The 20,759-nt window shown below is 47.2% G+C and overlaps 1 protein-coding gene across 1 annotated transcript in view; it reads right to left on the bottom strand.

Moving 5' to 3' along the window:
* The window catches only part of dipk1b (divergent protein kinase domain 1B), a 28,805-nt gene extending 21,346 nt beyond the window's left edge, over positions 1–7,459 (bottom strand). Inside the window, exon 1 of the mRNA XM_078226144.1 lies at positions 7,078–7,459. Coding sequence (XP_078082270.1) covers positions 7,078–7,161 — 84 coding nt within the window. The 5' untranslated portion in view covers positions 7,162–7,459. The remainder of the gene's footprint in view (positions 1–7,077) is intronic.
* Positions 7,460–20,759: the final 13,300 nt, after the last annotated feature.

Genomic DNA, 20,759 nt, shown 5'->3' with positions numbered 1-20,759 from the left:
CTGTGCTGTAATTTTCTTTGTTCTTGTTCTTTGTTCTAACTAAAGAGGGATAGAAATGTGATTTTTTTAAAATTCATCTACAGGATGAGTATCATTGGCTGGGCCAGTATTTATTGCCCATCCCTAACTGCTGTCCATTTCAGAGGGCATTTGAGATTGCTCTGGATCTGGAGTCACATGTAGGCCAGATCAGGTAAGGATGGCAGATTTCCTTCCCGAAAGGACAGTAGTGAACCAGATGGGCTTTTACGACAATGGTTTCATGGTCACCATTTGACTTGTAATTCCTGATATTTATTGAATTCAAATTTCACCATCTGCCGTGGTGGGATTTGTACCCTGGTCCCCAAATGTTGCCCTGGGTCTCTGGATTACTAGTCCAGTGACAATACCACTACGCCACTGCCTCCCCCACAGAATTCCATAGGGATCACACCCTTTGTGCCACTCTGATCCACTCCTCTATTGCCCCAACCCTTCATCTCCCTCCCACGCCACCTACCCTCGCAATCACAAAAGGTGCAACTCCTGCCTCTTTACTTCCTCACCGTTCAAGGTCCCAAACACATCTTTCAGGTTAAGCAGAGTTTCACTTGTGTCTCCTTCGCTGCTCACAATGTGGTCTCCTCTACACTGGGGAGACCAAACGCAGACTGGGTGATCACTTTGAGGAACACCTTCACTCCATCCGCAAGCATGATCCCAACCTTCCTGTTGCCATGTCAACTCACCATCTTGCTCTGATGTCCATATGTCTGTCCCTGGCTTGCTGTAATGTTCCAGGGAAGCCCAACGCAAACTGCAAGAACAACACCTCATCTTCCGATTAGACTCGTTACAGCCTTCTGGACTGAACACTGAGTTCATCAACTTTAGAATGTGACCTTTCTTCTCCATCTTGACTCCTTTTTTGTTTTCTGTTTATCTGAACACAAACCCCCTCCTCCACAGGGCCATCAGTCATTTGTTCTTCAGTTTTGCTTTCACTCGACACTGACCTTTATTCTGCTATGTTACCTTTCTGCGAGGGTCAGCACCTTACCATTCCAACACTCCTTTTGTCTTGTGTCCAAATCTCTTTGTCAATCTCTCTTTCATTGCGACCTATCTGTGACCTTCTATTCTGCTCCATCCCCTCTCACACTAGATAATCCATCACATTTCTGACCCTCTTCAAGCTCTTAAACCATCATACAGCCTCAAAACCTTAACTCTGTTTCTCTCTCTAGATGCTGCCAGACCTGCAGAGTTTATCCAGCATTTTCTGCTTTTAAATGAACATAGAACATAGAACATAGAACATTACAGCGCAGAACAGGCCCTTCGGCCCACGATGTTGCACCGACCAGTTAAAAAAAAAAACTGTGACCCTCCAACCTAAACCAATTTCTTTTCGTCCATGAACCTATCTACGGATCTCTTAAACGCCCCCAAACTAGGCGCATTTACTACTGATGCTGGCAGGGCATTCCAATCCCTCACCACCCTCTGGGTAAAGAACCTACCCCTGACATCGGTTCTATAACTACCCCCCCTCAATTTAAAGCCATGCCCCCTCGTGCTGGATTTCTCCATCAGAGGAAAAAGGCTATCACTATCCACCCTATCTAAACCTCTAATCATCTTATATGTTTCAATAAGATCCCCTCTTAGCCGCCGCCTTTCCAGCGAAAACAATCCCAAATCCCTCAGCCTCTCCTCATAGGATCTCCCCTCCATACCAGGCAACATCCTGGTAAACCTCCTCTGCACCCTCTCCAAAGCCTCCACATCCTTCCTGTAATGTGGGGACCAGAACTGCACACAATACTCCAAGTGCGGCCGCACCAGAGTTGTGTACAGTTGCAACATAACGCTACGACTCCTAAATTCAATCCCCCTACCAATAAACGCCAAGACACCATATGCCTTCTTAACAACCTTATCTACTTGATTCCCAACTTTCAGGGATCTATGCACACATACACCTAGATCCCTCTGCTCCTCCACACTATTCAAAGTCCTCCCGTTAGCCCTATACTCAACACATCTGTTATTCCTACCAAAGTGAATTACCTCACACTTCTCCGCATTAAACTCCATCCGCCACCTCTCGGCCCAACTTTGCAACCTGTCTAAGTCTTCCTGCAAACTACGACACCCTTCCTCACTGTCTACCACACCACCGACTTTGGTGTCATCAGCAAATTTGCTAATCCACCCAACTATACCCTCATCCAGATCATTAATAAATATTACAAACAGCAGTGGCCCCAAAACAGATCCCTGAGGTACACCACTTGTAACCGCACTCCATGATGAATATTTACTATCAACCACCACCCTCTGTTTCCTATCCGCTAGCCAATTCCTGATCCAATTTCCTAGATCACCCCCAATCCCATACATCTGCATTTTCTGCAGAAGCCTACCATGGTGAACCTTATCAAACGCCTTACTAAAATCCATATATACCACGTCCACTGCCTTGCCCCCATCCACCTCCTTGGTCACTTTCTCAAAAAACTCAATAAGGTTAGTAAGGCACGACCTACCTGCCACAAAACCATGCTGACTATCACCTATCAATTCATTACTCTCCAAATAACTATAAATCCTATCCCTTATAATTTTTTCCAACATCTTGCCGACAACAGAAGTGAGACTCACCGGTCTATAATTCCCGGGGAAGTCTCTGTTCCCCTTCTTAAACAATGGGACAACATTCGCTAACCTCCAATCTTCTGGTACTATACCAGAGGCCAACGACGACCTGAAGATCAGAGCCAGAGGCTCTGCAATCACTTCTCTTGCTTCCCAGAGAATCCTTGGATAAATCCCATCCGGACCAGGGGATTTATCTATTTTCAGACCCTCCAGAATATCCTGCACATCCTCCTTATCAACTGTAATACTGTCTATTCTACTCCCTTGCAACCCAGTGTCCTCCTCCGCTATATTCATGTCCCCTTGCGTGAACACCGAAGAGAAATATTGGTTCAATGCTTCACCAATCTCCTCCGGTTCCACACATAACTTCCCTCTGCCATCTATAACTGGCCCTAAACTTGCCCTAACCAACCTTCTGTTCTTGACATACCTATAGAACGCCTTAGGATTCTCTTTAACCCTATCCGCCAAAGTCTTCTCATGTCCCCTTTTAGCCCTTCTAAGCTCGCTCTTCAACTCCCTCTTAGCCAATCTAAAGCTTTCTAGTGCACTACCCGAGTGCTCACGTCTCATCCGAACATAAGCCTCCTTTTTCTTTTTAACCAACAAAGAAACTTTTTTGGTGCACCACGGTTCCCTAGCCCTACCAATTCCTCCTTGCCTGACAGGGACATACCTATCACAGACTCGCAGTAGCTGCTCCTTGAAAAAACTCCACATGTCGGACGTTCCCAGTCCCTGTAATCTCCTAGTCCAACCTATGTTTCCTAATTCTCTCCTAATAGCCTCATAATTACCCTTCCCCCAGCTAAAACCACTGGCCCGAGGTTCATGCCTATCCCTTTCCATCACTAAGGTGAACGTAACCGAATTGTGGTCACTATCACCAAAATGCACACCAACTTCCAAGTCTAGCACCTGGTCTGGCTCATTTCCCAGCACCAGATCCAATATAGCCTCACCTCTAGTTGGCCTGTCTACATACTGAGTCAAAAAACCTTCCTGCACGCTTTGAACAAAAACTGACCCCTCTAACGAGCTAGAGCTATAACAATTCCAGTCAATATTAGTCAAGTTAAAATCCCCCATAACAATTGCCCTATTACTTTCACTCCTAAGCAGGATTGACTCCGCAATCCTTTCCTCAACCTCTCTAGAACTTTTAGGAGGTCTATAAAAGACTCCCAACAGGGTGACCTCTCCTCTCCTATTTCTAATCTCCGCCCATACTACCTCAACAGATAAGTCCTCATCAAACCTCCTCTCTGACACTGTGATACAATCTCTGACCAATAATGCTACCCCTCCCCCTCTTCTACCTCCTTCCCTACTTCGACTAAAACATTTGAACCCCGGGACCTGCAGCATCCATTCCTGCCCCTGCTCTATCCATGTCTCTGAAATAGCCACAACATCGAAGTCCCAGGTACTGATCCACGCTGCAAGTTCACCCACTTTATTGCGAATACTCCTGGCATTGAAGTATACACATTTCAAACCCTGCTCCACCCCACCTCTGCAATGCCGTGCATTGCAGTCCCCATCCATGCATCCCTCACTTTCAGCCCCACTACTCAGGATCCCTCCCCCCCCCCGAATCAGTTTAAACCTCCCTGCATGGCCTTAGCAAATTTACCCCCCAGGATATTGGTCCCCTTCTGATTAAGGTGTAGACCATCCTTCTCATAGAGGTCACACCTTCCCCAGTACGAGCCCCAATTGCTTAAGTACCTGAACCCCTCCCTCCTGCACCATCCCCTCAGCCATGAATTCAAACCTTCCCTCTCCCTATTCCTCTCTAAACTATCCCGTGGTACAGGCAAGAGTCCAGAGATAACCACTCTGTCAGTCTTGGCCTTTAGTTTCCACCCCAACTCCATAAATCCCTGCCTAATATCCCCTTCCCCTATCCTCCCTATGTCGTGTGTCCCCACATGTACAATAACTTGTGGTTTATCTCCCTCCCCCCTAAGAGTCCTGAATACCCTGTCAGACACATCCCGGACCCCAGCCCCTGGTAGGCAACACACCAACCCTGAGTCCCTACCTTTAGTTCCGACCCTCCTATCTGTCCTATCTGTCCCCTTAATTGTGGAGTCCCCAATCACAATGGGTGGCAGTATGAGGATGGCATTGCAGCCTCACAGCGCCAGGAACCCAGGTTCAATTCCAGCCTCGGGTGACTGTGTGGAGTTTGCACATTCTCCCCGTTTCTGTGTGGGCTTCCTCCGGGTGCTCCGGTTTCCTCCCAGAGTCCAAAGGTTGATGGGCCATGCTAAATTGCCCTTAGACATAGGGAAATTAGAAGCATGAATATGTGGGGTTATGGGGATAAAGCCTGGGTGGGATTCTTGTTGATGCAGGCTCGATGGGCTGAATGGCCTCCTTCTGCACTGTAGGATTCTACGATTCTATGAAATGTTGCTGAGGAATAAATATTGGCCTGAACATCAGGGAGTGCTCTCCTGTTCTCCTGTGAAGTGTGCTTAGGGATCTTTTACCTGTACCTAAGAAGACAATGTACCATCTCATCGGGAAAAGATGTCAGCTCATACACAGAAGCAACTCTCTGCCCCTGTCACCAAGCCTTCCTGGTACTGCTCCTGAAAGCCCACCAATGCCTCTACTTTCTCAGGAGGCTAAAGAAATTTGGCATATCCACTATGACTTTCACCAACTTTTACAGATGTACCATAGAAAGCATTCTTTCTGGTTGAATCACAGCTTGGTATGACTCCTGCTCTGTCCAAGACCGCAAGAAACTACAAAAGGTCGTGAACAAAGCCCAGCCCATCACGCAAACCAGTCTGGGCAGCACAGTGGTTAGCATGGCTGTCTCAGTGCCAGGGACCAAGGTTCGATTCTCGGCATAGGTCAACTGTCTGTGCGAAGTCTGCATGTTCTCCCCCTGTCCATGTGGGTTTCCTCCAGGTGCTCCGGTTTCCTCCCACACTCCAAAGACATGCATTGGCCATAATAAATTCTCCCTCAGTGTACCTGAACAGGTGCCGGAGTATAATGACTAGGAGATTTTCACAGTAACTTCATTGCAATGTTAATGTGAGCCTACTTGTAACACTAATAAATAAACTTTAAATTCCTATCTATTGACTCTGTCTACATTTCCTGCTGCCTCGGAAAAACAGCCAACATAATCAAGGACCTCACACACCCGGACATTCTCTCTTCCACCGACTTCTGTCAGGGAAAAGATCACATACTAACCGACTCAAGAACGGTTTCTTCCCTGCTGCTGTCAGACTTTTGAATGGACCTACATCACATTAAATTGACCTTTCTCTTCACCCTAGCTATGACTGTAACTGCATTCTGCACTCTCTCGTTTCCTTCTCTATGTACAGTATGTTTTGTCTGTATAGCGCGCAGGAAACAATACTTTTCACTGTATATTAATACATGTGACAATAATAAATCAAATTTTAAAAATCAAATCTTGGTACTGCCCCTGCCACTGAGCCTTGCTCTTGGTAAGTGCACTGATTCAACCTAGATTATGGGCTCAAATCTTTGATCAGACTAAATCCAGGTACAGTATATCCAGGCGGCACGGTAGCACAGTGGTTAGCACTGCTGCTTCACAGCTCCAGGGACCTGGGTTCGATTCCCGGCTCGGGTCACTGTCTGCGTGGAGTTTGCACATTCTCCTCGTGTCTGCGTGGGTTTCCTCCGGGTGCTCCGGTTTCCTCCCACAGTCCAAAGATGTGCGGGTTAGGTTGATTGGCCATGCTAAAATTGCCCCTTAGTGTCCTAAGGTGCGTGGGTTCGAGGGATTAGTGGGTAAAATATGTCGGGATATGGGGGTAGGGCCTGGGTGGGATTGTGATCGGTGCAGACTCGATGGGCCGAATGGCCTCTTTCTGGACTGTAGGGTTTCTATGATTTCTTTCTAGGTGCCACTTCACAGACCAAAGTGGTACCCTACTGAGTCGTGGGTGAACAATCTTCTGGTAAAATATGTGATATGACCATCTGTAATTGCACAAGAACTAATATTTTCTGCAATCTACAACAGTGAGGACCCTCTAGATGTCAAATATCGCTGATTGTAAATGCATTGAAATCACAGAAATATTCGGGGCCCAACTGGCAGTGTGTGAAAAAACAGCTGCCTTTTGACTGAGCAATAAGATGCAGAGATAAAGAACAGGAGAGTCAGAGAGACACACACAGAATAGGGGAGAGAGACACACACAGAGAATAGGGGAGGCGGAAAACAGGAGAGTCAGAGACACACAGAATAGGCGAGAGGAGCAGGCAGGGAAATATCCTCCATTTGCACCCTGAAGAATATTCAGATTCGCTGAGATGTGGGTTCATTCTGTTTCAATCAGGAGTCGATCCCCCTCTCACTCCATCCCCTCCTCCCTCCCCCTCACCCCCCCGCCATCCCTGTCCCGGCTCCGGTACCTGCCAGCCCCGGGACACGGGGCACATCAGCAGCAGATGGAGCAGCTTCCAGGCGCCTCTCATCCTGGGAGCGGCCGAGAGCATCCCGAGGCCGGGCTGAGCCGCTAGTGCCGACCCCTCGCAGCGGCTCGAAGCAGCGAGTGTACCGGGGCTCCACTCCCAGAGGCTCCACTCCCAGAGTCTCCGCTCCCCGGTCTCCGTTCCCCGGCTCCCAGCCGCCGGCCAGCGGCCGCCGCAGGCGAGAGAATCGCAGCGACTGTGAAGCAGCTCAGACAACGGGGAATTGGCCAGGAGGCAGAGAGGAACCCAACACAATCCCAAAACCAACACCAATCCCAATTCCAGCCCCAATGCCGCACCAACCCAATCCAGACACAATCCCAAAACCAATCCGAGCACCAATCCCCAACACAATCCCAATCCCAGACACAGTCCCAATCCCCACACAATCCCAACCCCAAATCCCAACACAGTCCCAATGCCAAATCCCAACACAGTCCCAATCCCAACACAATCCCAAATCCAAACACAATTCCAATCCAGACACAATCCCAATCCCAATCCCAAATATAACCCCAATCCCAACACAATCCCAATCCCAACGTAATTCCAATCCCAATCCCCAACACAACCCAATGTTGGGGCACCAGCCCAATCCAGACACAATCCCAATCCCCAACACAATCCCAATCCCAACACAATCCCAACCCCAAACCCCAACACAATCCCAATCCCAACACAATCCCAAATCCCAACCCCAACAGTCCCAATCCCAACACAATGCCAAATCCCAACACAATCCCAATCCCAACAGTCCCAATCCCAACACAATCCCAAACCCCAACACAATCCCAATCCCAACACAATCCCAAATCCCAACACAATCCCAATCCCAACACAATCTCAAATCCAAACACAATTCCAGTCCAGACACAATCCCAATCCCAGACACAATCCCAATCCCAAATACAATCCCAACACAATCCTAATCCCAAAACCAATTTTGGCACCAACACCAATCTCTGCACTAGAAGCAATCACACCAACAGCAAACCTAGCTTTTTTATTGCATAATTCTCACCAAATTCATCACATCAATCTCAATTGTGTTATCAGGGTCTGGCACATATAGGGTTAATGTGAAACTGAGTAAAGTACTACCCACACAGTGATGTAAGTGAGCACCCAGGCTCTGTCAAGTTTGGGACAGAGCCGGGTGTACCGGGGGGTATTTGCAGACAACTTTAACCTCTCTTCTTGAAACAGGTCCCTACCTGTTTCAAGAAGACAAACATCACCCTTGTACCAAAGAAAAGCCAGGCAGTGTGCCTTAATGACTATCGTCCGGTGGCTCCAACAACCATCATTATGAAGTGCTTCGACAGGTTAGTCATGGCATGGATCAATTTCGGCCTCCCAGCTTGCCTGGATCCAGTACAGTTCGCCTATGCCCCAACAGGTCCACAGCAACGCCATCTCCCTGGCCCTACACTCAACACTGGGACACCTGGCAGGGCTGTGATGATAGGGAATTCAATAGTAAGGGGAACAGACAGGCACTTCTGCAGCTGCAAAAGAGACTCCAGGCTGGTGTGTTGCCTCCCTGGTGTCAGGGTCAAGGGTGAAAGGGGAGGATGAACTGCCAGTTGTCAGGGTACACATGGGTACCAATGACAAAGGTAAAAAAAGGATGAGGTCCGACAAGCAGAACATGGAAAGTTAGATATAAATAAAAAGTAAGACCTCAAAGGTGGAAATCTCAGGATTACTACCAGTGCCACATGCTAGCGAGAGTAGAAAAAAAGGATATACCAGATTAATATATGGCTGGGGAAATGGTGCAGGAGGGAGGGATTAAGATTCCTGGGACATTGGGACTGGTTTTGGGGACTGTGGGACTGGTACAAGCAGGACGGGTTGTATCTGGGCAGGACCGGGGACAATGTCCTAGGCGGGTATTTGCTAGTGCTGTCAGGGTGGGTTTAAACTGGAATAGTAAGGAGTCTAACAACACCAGGTTAAAGTCCAGCAGGTTTATTTGGTAGCAAATGCCACTAGCTTTCGGAGCGCTGCTCCTTCATCAGGTGAGTGGGAGATCTGCTCATAAACAGCAAACAGGGCATATAAAGACACAAACTCAATTTACTGAATAATGATTGGAATGCGAGTCTTTACAGCTAATCAAGTCTTAAAGGTACAGACAATGTGAGTGGAGGGAGCATTAGCACAGGTTAAAGAGATGTGTATTGTCTCCAGACAGGACAGCCAGTGAGACTTTGCAAGTCCAGGCAAGTTGTGGGAGTTACAGATTGTGTGACATGAACCCAAGATCCCGGTTGAGGCCATCCTCATGTGTGCGGAACCTGGCTATCAGTCTCTGCTCAGCGACTCTGCGCTGTCGTGTGTTGTGAAGGCCGCCTTGGAGAACGCTTACCCGAATATCAGAGGCCGAATGCCCGTGACCGCTGAAGTGCTCCCCAACAGGAAGAGAACAGTCTTGCCTGGTGATTGTCGAGTGGTGTTCATTCATCCGTTGTCGTAGAGTCTGCATGGTTTCCCCAATGTACCATGCCTTGGGACATCCTTTTCTGCAGCGTATCAGGTAGACAATGTTGGCCGAGTTGCAAGAGTATGTACCGTGTACCTGGTGGATGGTGTTCTCATGTGAGATGATGGCATCCGTGTCGATGATCCGGCACGTCTTGCAGAGGTTGCTGTGGCAGGGTTGTGTGGTGTCGTGGTCACTGTTCTCCTGAAGGCTGGGTAGTTTGCTGCGGACAATGGTCTGTTTGAGGTTGCGTGGTTGTTTGAAGGCAAGAAGTGGGGGTGTGGGGATGGCCTTGGCGGGATGTTCGTCTTCATCAATGACATGTTGAAGGCTCTGGAGGAGATGTCGTAGCTTCTCCGCTCCGGGGAAGTACTGGACGACGAAGGGTACTCTGTCCACCGTGCCCCGTGTTTGCCTTCTGAGGAGGTCAGTGCGGTTTTTCGCTGTGGCGCGTCGGAACTGTCGATCGATGAGTCGAGCGCCATCTCCTGTTCTTATGAGGGCATTTTTCAGCGTCGAGGTGTCTGTTGCGATCCTCCTCATCCGAGCAGATCCTGTGTATATGGAGGGCTTGTCCGTAGGGGATGGCTTCTTTAACGTGTTAGGGTGGAAGCTGGAGAAGTGGAGCATCGTGAGGTTATCCGTGGGCTTGTGGTGCAGTGAGGTGCTGAGGTGACCATCCTTAATGGAGATGCGTGTGTCCAAGAATGCAACCGATTCCGGAGAGTAGTCCATGGTGAGTCTGATGGTGGGATGGAACTTGTTGATGTCATCATATAGTTGTTTCAGTGATTGTTCGCCATGAGTCCAAAGGAAGAAAATGTAATCGATGTATCTAGTGTACACGCATCTCCATTAAGGACGGTCACCTCAGCACCTCACTGTACCGCAAGCCCACGGATAAACTCACGATGCTCCACTTCTCCAGCTTCCACCCTAAACATGCTAAAGAAGCCATCCCCTATGGACAAGCCTTCCGTATACACAGGATCTGCTCGGATGAGGAGGATCGCAACAGACACCTCCAGACGCTGAAAGATGCCCTCATAAGAACAGGATATGGCGCTCGACTCATCGATTGACAGTTCCGACGCGCCACAGCGAAAAACCGCACCGCCCTCCTCAGAAGACAAACACGGGACACAGTGGACAGAGTACCCTTCATCGTCCAATACTTCGCCGGAGCGGAGAAGCTACGACATTTCCTCCGGAGCCTTCAACATGTCATTGATGAAGACGAACATCTCGCCAAGGCCATCCCCACACCCCCACTTCTTGCCTTCAAACAACCGCACAACCTCAAACAGACCATTGTCCGCAGCAAACTACCCAGCCTTCAGGAGAACAGTGACCACGACACCACACAACCCTGCCACAGCAACCGCTGCAAGACGTGCCGGATCATCGACACGGATGCCATCATCTCACGTGAGAACACCATCCACCAGGTACACGGTACATACTCTTGCAACTCGGCCAACATTGTCTACCTGATACACTGCAGGAAAGGATGTCCCGAGGCATGGTACATTGGGGAAACCATGCAGACGCTACGACAACGGATGAATGAACACCGCTCAACAATCACCAGGCAAGACGGTTCTCTTCCTGTTGGGGAGCACTTCAGCGGTCATGGGCATTCGGCCTCTGATATTTGGGTAAGCATTCTCCAAGGCGGCCTTCACAACACACGACAGCGCAGAGTCGCTGAGCAGAGACTGATAGCCAGGTTCCGCACACACATGAGGACGGCCTCAACCGGGATCTTGGGTTCATGTCACACTATCTGTAACTCCCACAACTTGCCTGGACTTGCAAAGTCTCACTGGCTGTCCTGTCTGGAGACAATACACATCTCTTTAACCTGTGCTAATGCTCCCTCCACTCACATTGTCTGTACCTTTAAGACTTGATTAGCTGTAAAGACTCGCATTCCAATCATTATTCATTATTCTGTAAATTGAGTTTGTGTCTTTATATGCCCTGTTTGCTGTTTATGAGCAGATCTCCCACTCACCTGACGAAGGAGCAGCGCTCCGAAAGCTAGTGACGTTTGCTACCAAATAAACCTGTTGGACTTTAACCTGGTGTTGTTAGACTCCTTATTGTGTTTACCCCAGTCCAACGCCGGCATCTCCACATCATTTAAACTGGAATGGCAGAGGAATGGGAACCTAAGCAGAGAGACAGAGGAGGGAGAAACAAGGATAGAAACAAAAGAAAGAAATGTAAGAAGCAAAAGTGGAAGGCAGAACAAACAAATGGGGCCAGAATACAAATTAAAGCTAAGATGAATAACATTAAAAAGACAATTCTGAAAGCTTTGTGTCTTAATGCACAAAGCATTCACAATAAGGTAGATGAAGTAACAGCACAAATAGATATAAACTGTTGCAATTACAGAGACATGTCGGCAGGTTTACCAAGGATGGGAACTGAACATCCAGGGGTATTCATTATTTAGGAAGGGCAGACAGAAATGGAAAGGAGAAGAAGTAGCATTGTTAGTAAAGGAGAAACTCAATGCAATAGTGAGGAAGGATATTGGTTCAGAATTTGAGTGGTGATAAAAAACACTAAGGGACAGAAAACGTTGTTGGAGGTTGTCTATAGGTCCCCAAACAGTAGTAGAAGGGAAGTATAAGGGAACAGTAGTATAAGGGAAGCTATTGCACAAGAAATCAGAGGTGTTTGCAAAAAAGGTACAACTGCAATTGTGGGTGACTTTAATTTACACATAGGTTAGAGAAATCAAACCTGCAATGGTATAGTTGAGGAGGAGTTCCTGGAGTGTGTATGTGATGGATTTTAGACCAATACATTGAGGAACCAACCACAGGATAGGCTATTCTAGATTGGGTGTTGTGCAGTGAGAAAGGATTAATTAACAATCTTGTTGTGTGGGGTCCCTTGGGGAAGAGTGACCATAATATGAAATAATTCTTCATTAAGGTGGAGAATGCAGTAGTGTTGGGGAAACTGAGGGTCCAGTGAGAGGGCAGAATTGAAGGAAGTCAGTATTTGTAAGAAATTAATGGGGTTAAAGGATGACAAATCACCAGGGCCTATTAATCTACATTCCAGAATGTTAAAGGAAGTAGCCGTGGAAATATTGGATATATTGGTGGCCATCTTCCAAAATTTTATAGAATCTGGAACAGTTCCTCAAATTGGAGGGCAGCAAATGTGACTCCACTATTTAAAAAGGGAGGGAGAGAAAAAAAGGAGAATTGCAGACCAGTTAGAGACTGATATCAGTAATGGGGAAGATGCTGGAGTATATAAAAGATGTGATAACAAAAATTTGGAAGGCATAAACAGATTGGACAAAACCAGCATGGTTTATGAAAGTCAAATCATGCTTAACTAATCTACTGGAGTTTTCTGAGGATGAAACTAGTCGAATAGATAAGGGAGAACCTGTGGATATGGTGTATTTGGACTTTCAGAAAGCTTTGGATAAGGTCCCTCATAAGAGGTTAACGGGTAAGATTAAAACTTGTGGGATAGGGGGTAATGTACTGGCATGGATCAAGAATTGGTTGACAAACAGTAAACAGAGAATGGGAATAAATGGGTCCTTTTCCGAGTGTCAGGCAGTGACTAGTGGGGTACTGCAAGAATCAGTGCTTGGGCCCCAGCTGTTCACAATATATATAAATGACCTGAATGAGGGAACCAAATGTAACATTTCCAAGTTTGCTGTTGATACAAAACTGGGCGGAATTGTGAGTTGTGAGGAGGTTGTGAGGAGGCTTCAGGGTGATTTAGATAAGTTGAGTGAGTGTGCAAACACATGGCAGATGCAGTACAGCGTGGTTAAATGTGAAGTTATACACTTTGGTTTTGAAAAACAGAAAGGGTATTATTTAAATGGTGACATATTGGGAAACGTGGATGTATAAAAGGATCTGGGTGTCCTTGTACACCAGTCAGTGAAAGTGGAGAGGCAGGTGCAGCAAACAATTAGGAAGGCAAATGGTATATAAAGAATTTGAGTTCAGAAGTAGGGATGTCTTACTTCAGTTATACAGGGCCTTGATGAGACCACACCTGGAGTATTGCATGCAGTTTTGGTCTCCCTACCTAAGAAAGGATATACTTGTCAAAGAGGGAGTGCAGCGGAAGGTCTCTAGGCTGATATGAGGGTTGGTGGGAATGTTCTATGACGAGAGATTGGTTCAACTGAGCCTGAATTCACTAGAGTTTAGAAAGATGAGAGGAGATGTGACTGAAGTGTATAAAATTCTAACAGGGCTGGACAGACTAGATGCAGGGAGGATGTCTTCCCTGGTTGGGAATCTAGAACCAGGGACACAGTCTCAGGATACGGGGTAAACCACCTAGGACTGAGAAGAGGAAAAATTTCTTCAGTCAAAGGGTAGTGAACCTGTGGAATTCTCTACCACAGAAGACTGTGGAGGCCAAGTCACTGAATGTGTTCAAGAAAGAGGTACATTTTTTTTAGATTTTAAAGGGGTATGGGAAGAAAGCGGGAATATGGCATTGAGATTGAGGATCAGCCATGATCACATTGAATGGGGGAGCAGGCTCGAAGGGCCGAATGGCCTCCTCCTGCTCCGATTTCAATGTCAAGTACTGACAGTTGAATCAACACTTCCTCCTTATCGATTTTGAACCCAAATGTGTCAATTATGACTTAAAGTCCAATGTATGTGAGTGTTTAGAGTCCCAACTTCCTTGTAATTGTATGTATCTTTTATTACTGGTCAATTCGCTTTCTTTCAATCACTGCACATCTCGCTTTACATTTGCATTGTATTTAAAGTTTTCCAGGTCTTTGGTTCAAAGGTTGCATCTTAACTTTGTGTTCCTCATGTTGCTTTTAAAAATTGGATTGGATTTTGTACAGTCAGGACTTGGAATTAGGATTTGTGAGGGATCCAAAGGGGACCAACTTGTTTGGTCTAGTTAACTATATCAGGAATAACACTGGAGACTGCTGGCAACTCATCTGACTTCTGGGTACGAGAAGCTGTGAATTGGTATGCAAGGCGAAATTCCCTGTCATATCACTCCTTAACCTCTGGGCTCATCAATTTTCTTTGTTCTTCTTTAAAGCCAGACACTGAATGGTCATACGGGTTTCCACTGTTTGATACAGAGACTGAACCTCGCTGTTCAGCTTTTAATTCCTGATCTCCATTTTCTTTTATGTCTGCATGTTTATTAATGTCCAGTCTTGGCAAAAAGTCTCAACCTAATAAACATCTGAATTTGTCTTCACAATGATGGAATTCACCTCATCCTGTTTAAATTCAGAATCATGTTTGTGCAGAGTATTTCCGAAATGATGAGAAATTAGAAAGTGTAGATGTAGAAGGACCTCCAGGTCCCCCTGTCCAAAAGTCACTGAAGGCTAACATGCAGGTGCAGCAAACTACTAGGATGGCTAATGTTAGCTTTTATTGCAAGAAGATTTGAGGAAAGGATACAGAAGGATATAGATCGGTTGGAGACTTGGGCGGAGAGATGGCAGATAGACTTTAATCCGGACAAATGTGAGGTAATGCATTTTGGAAGGTCTAATACAGATAGGAAATATTCAGTAAATGGCAGAACCCTTTAGAGTATTGATAGGCAGAGGGATCTGGGTGTACAGGTTCACAAGTCACTGAAAGTGGCAATGCAGATGGAGAAGGTAGGCAAGAAGGCATATGACATGACAGGGCGGCACGGTAGCACAGTGGTTAGCACTGCTGCTTCACAGCTCCAGGGTCCCGGGTTCGATTCCTGGCTCGGGTCACTGTCTGTGTGGAGTTTGCACATTCTCCTCGTGTCTGCGTGGGTTTCCTCCGGGTGCTCCGGTTTCATAGAACATAGAACATAGAACATTACAGCGCAGAACAGGCCCTTCGGCCCACGATGTTGCACCGACCAGTTAAAAAAAAAAACTGTGACCCTCCAACCTAAACCAATTTCTTTTCGTCCATGAACCTATCTACGGATCTCTTAAACGCCCCCAAACTAGGCGCATTTACTACTGATGCTGGCAGGGCATTCCAATCCCTCACCACCCTCTGGGTAAAGAACCTACCCCTGACATCGGTTCTATAACTACCCCCCCTCAATTTAAAGCCATGCCCCCTCGTGCTGGATTTCTCCATCAGAGGAAAAAGGCTATCACTATCCACCCTATCTAAACCTCTAATCATCTTATATGTTTCAATAAGATCCCCTCTTAGCCGCCGCCTTTCCAGCGAAAACAATCCCAAATCCCTCAGCCTCTCCTCATAGGATCTCCCCTCCATACCAGGCAACATCCTGGTAAACCTCCTCTGCACCCTCTCCAAAGCCTCCACATCCTTCCTGTAATGTGGGGACCAGAACTGCACACAGTACTCCAAGTGCGGCCGCACCAGAGTTGTGTACAGTTGCAACATAACGCTACGACTCCTAAATTCAATCCCCCTACCAATAAACGCCAAGACACCATATGCCTTCTTAACAACCTTATCTACTTGATTCCCAACTTTCAGGGATCTATGCACACATACACCTAGATCCCTCTGCTCCTCCACACTATTCAAAGTCCTCCCGTTAGCCCTATACTCAACACATCTGTTATTCCTACCAAAGTGAATTACCTCACACTTCTCCGCATTAAACTCCATCCGCCACCTCTCGGCCCAACTTTGCAACCTGTCTAAGTCTTCCTGCAAACTACGACACCCTTCCTCACTGTCTACCACACCACCGACTTTGGTGTCATCAGCAAATTTGCTAATCCACCCAACTATACCCTCATCCAGATCATTAATAAATATTACAAACAGCAGTGGCCCCAAAACAGATCCCTGAGGTACACCACTTGTAACCGCACTCCATGATGAATATTTACTATCAACCACCACCCTCTGTTTCCTATCCGCTAGCCAATTCCTGATCCAATTTCCTAGATCACCCCCAATCCCATACATCTGCATTTTCTGCAGAAGCCTACCATGGTGAACCTTATCAAACGCCTTACTAAAATCCATATATACCACGTCCACTGCCTTGCCCCCATCCACCTCCTTGGTCACTTTCTCAAAAAACTCAATAAGGTTAGTAAGGCACGACCTACCTGCCACAAAACCATGCTGACTATCACCTATCAATTCATTACTCTCCAAATAACTATAAATCCTATCCCTTATAATTTTTTCCAACATCTTGCCGACAACAGAAGTGAGACTCACCGGTCTATAATTCCCGGGGAAGTCTCTGTTCCCCTTCTTAAACAATGGGACAACATTCGCTAACCTCCAATCTTCTGGTACTATACCAGAGGCCAACGACGACCTGAAGATCAGAGCCAGAGGCTCTGCAATCACTTCTCTTGCCTCCCAGAGAATCCTTGGATAAATCCCATCCGGACCAGGGGATTTATCTATTTTCAGACCCTCCAGAATATCCTGCACATCCTCCTTATCAACTGTAATACTGTCTATTCTACTCCCTTGCAACCCAGTGTCCTCCTCAGCTATATTCATGTCCCCTTGCGTGAACACCGAAGAGAAATATTGGTTCAATGCTTCACCAATCTCCTCCGGTTCCACACATAACTTCCCTCTGCCATCTATAACTGGCCCTAAACTTGCCCTAACCAACCTTCTGTTCTTGACATACCTATAGAACGCCTTAGGATTCTCTTTAACCCTATCCGCCAAAGTCTTCTCATGTCCCCTTTTAGCCCTTCTAAGCTCGCTCTTCAACTCCCTCTTAGCCAATCTAAAGCTTTCTAGTGCACTACCCGAGTGCTCACGTCTCATCCTCCCACAGTCCAAAGATGTGCGGGTTAGGTTAATTGGCCAGGTTAAAAATTGCCCCTTAGAGTCTTGGGATGCGTGGATTAGCGGGTAAATATGTGGGGGTAGGGCCTGGGTGGGATTGTGGTCGGTGCAGACTCGATGGGCCGAATGGCCTCCTTCTGCACTGTAGGGTTTCTATGACATGCTTGCCTTCATCGGCCGGGGCATTGAGTTTAAAAATTGGCAAGTCAGGCTGCAGCTTTATAGAATCTTAGTTAGGCCGCACTTGGAATATAGTGTTCAATTCTGGTCGCCACACTACCAGAAGGATGTGGAGGCTTTGGAGGGGGTACAGAAAAGATTTACCATGATGTTGCCTGGTATGGAGGGCATTAGCTATGAGGAGAGATTGGAGAAACTTGGTTTGTTCTCACTAGAACGATGGAGGTTGAGGGGAGACCTGATAGAAGTCTACAAGATTATGAGAGGCATGGACAGAGTGGATAGTCAGAAGCTTTTTCCCAGGGTGGAAGAGTCAATTACTAGGGGGCACAGGTTTAAGATGCAAGGGGCAAGGTTTAAAGGAGATGTACGAGGCAGATTTTTTACACAGAGAGTAGTGGATGCCTGGAACTCGTTGTCGGGGAAGTAGTGGAAGCGAATATGGTAGAGACTTTTAAGGGGCATCTTGACAAATACATACATAGAATATAGAACATTACAGCGCAGTACAGACCCTTCGGCCTTCGATGTTGCGTCGACCAGTGAAACCCATCTAAAGCCCCTCTAATCTACACTATTCCAATATCATCCATATGTTTATCCAATAACCATTTGAATGCTCTTAATGTTGACGAGTCCACTACTGCTGCAGGCAGGGCATTCCACGCCCTTACTACTCTCTGAGTAAAGAACCTACCTCTAACATCTGTCCTATATCTCTCACCCCTCAATTTAAAGCTATGTCCCCTCGTGTTAGCCATCACCATCCGAGGAAAAAGGCTCTCACTATCCACCCTATCTAATGTTCTGATCATCTAGTAGGTCTCTATTAAGTCACCTCTTAACCTTCTTCTCTCTAACGAAAAGAACCTCAAGTCCCTCAGCCTTTCCTCATATGATCTTCCCACCATAGAACCATAGAAAATTACAGCTCAGAAACAGGCCTTTTGGCCCTTCTTGTCTGTGCCGAACCATTTTTTGCCTAGTCCCGCTGACCTGCACTTGGACCATATCCCTCCACACCCCTCTCATCCATGAACCCGTCCAAGTTTTTCTTAAATGTTAAAAGTTACCCCGCATTTACCACTTTATCCGGCAGCTCATTCCACACTCCCACCACTCTCTGCGTGAAGAAGCCCCCCCTAATATTCCCTTTAAACTTTTCTCCTTTCACCCTTAACCCATGCCCTCTGGTTTTTTTCTCCCCTAGCCTCAGCGGAAAAAGCCTGCTTGCATTCACTCTATCTATACCCATCAAAATCTTATACAACTCTATCAAATCTCCCCTCAATCTTCTACGCTCCAGGGAATAAATTCCCAACCTATTCAATCTCTCTCTGTAACTCAGCTTCTCAAGTCCCGGCAACATCCTTGTGAACCTTCTCTGCACTCTTTCAACCTTATTTACATCCTTCCTGTAACTAGGTGACCAAAACTGCACACAATACTCCAAATTCGGCCTCACCAATGCCTTATATAACCTTACCATAACACTCCAACTTTTATACTCGATACTCCGATTTATGAAGGCCAATGTACCAGGAGCAGGCTGAGGGTAAGAGAGTTGGTTTTCTGACTTTAATTAATTATTTATTTTTTCAGTTAATTTTGGATTTAAAATCGGAGGTTTTTTTCAAAACCGGAAGTAGGCCCAGGAGAGGCCTGGGGAAGTTTTTGGAGGGTTTAAAAGCGCACCAAAGTATACAGCGGGCAGCAGAGTGAGTGGGAAGTTGAGTGAGCTGTCAGGGCTTTGGCTCACAGGGCTTGGACGAGCAGGGGTGAGTTTTTGTTTCCTTACATTCTTATTAACTTTTCACTGTCTTACTTGACATAAAGTGTCCAGTATGAGTGTGAAACCAGTGAGTTGTTCCCAGTGTAGGATGTGGGAGGTCCTGGAGGCACCTGGCCTCCCGGACATCCACATCTGTGAGGGGTGTGTCGAGCTGCGGTTCCTGAGGGACCGTGTTAGGGAGCTGGAACTGCAGCTCGAGGATCTTAGGCTGATGAGGGAGAATGAGGAGGTGATAGACAAGAGCTATCATCAGGTGGTCACACCAGGGCCACGGGAGGAGGCCAAGTGGGTGACGGCCAGGAAGGGTAAGGCTAGGGTGGTTGAGAGCACCCCGGTGGATTTGCCTCTGCACAACAAGTACTCCTGCTTGAGTACTGCTGGGGGGGACAGCCTGCCTGGGGGAAGCAGCAGTGGCCGTGTCTCCGGAGTGGAGTCCAGCCCTGTAACTCAGAGGGCTAAGGAAAAGAGGAGGAAGGCGGTATTAATCGGGGACTCAATGGTGAAGGGGACAGACAGGCGTTTCTGCGGAGGTAGGCGGGAGTCTCGCATGGTGCTCTGCCTCCCTGGGGCCGGGATCCAGGATGTCGCTAGTCGCGTCCCGGAAATCCTGAGGTGGGAAGGAGAGGAGCCTGAGGTAGCGGTACATATTGGTACCGCTGATGTGGGTAGGAAGGGAGAAGGGGTCGTGAAAAGGGAGTACAGGGAATTAGGGAGACAGCTGAGAAAGAGGAAAGCAAAGGTAGTAATCTCAGGATTACTGCCTGTGCCACGGGAAGGTGAGGGCAGGAATGGAGTGAGGTGGAAGATGAATGTGTGGCTGAGGGACTGGTGCAGGGGGCAGGGATTCAGGTTCCTGGACCATTGGGACCTCTTTAGGGGCAGGGGTGATCTGTATACAAAAAACGGGTGGAATTTGAATCACAGGGGGACCAATATCCTGGCCGGGAGGTTGGCTAAGGCTACTGGGGAGAATTTAAACTAGATAGGTTGGGGGGAGGGGAGCTAGAAGAGTTGACTAGGATCAAGGAACTAATTGATGGGGGGGAGGATGCAGGGGTAGGGGAATTACAAAATTAATGGTAGAGGAGAGGGTGCAAGTGAATGAAGGCGGTAATTTAGATAAGGGAGTAGAGGGAGAGGGTGTTCGCAACTCATCAAAGCGGGTCCAGATAAAAGTTGGAATAAGGACACTTTGCCTGAATGCACGAAGCATTCGGAACAAGGTAAATGAGTTGATGGTGCAAATCAGCACAAGTGGGTACGATCTAGTGGCCATTACAGAAACGTGGCTGAAAGGTGACCAGGACTGGGAGATGAATATCCAGGGGTATCAGGCGTTTAGGAAGAATAGACAGGAAGGAAAAGG

The sequence above is a fragment of the Mustelus asterias genome, chromosome 13 (genome assembly GCF_964213995.1).
Source record: "Mustelus asterias chromosome 13, sMusAst1.hap1.1, whole genome shotgun sequence".
In the NCBI taxonomy this organism is placed as follows: Eukaryota; Metazoa; Chordata; class Chondrichthyes; order Carcharhiniformes; family Triakidae; genus Mustelus; species Mustelus asterias.
This window is presented reverse-complemented; position numbering and strand designations above follow the sequence as displayed.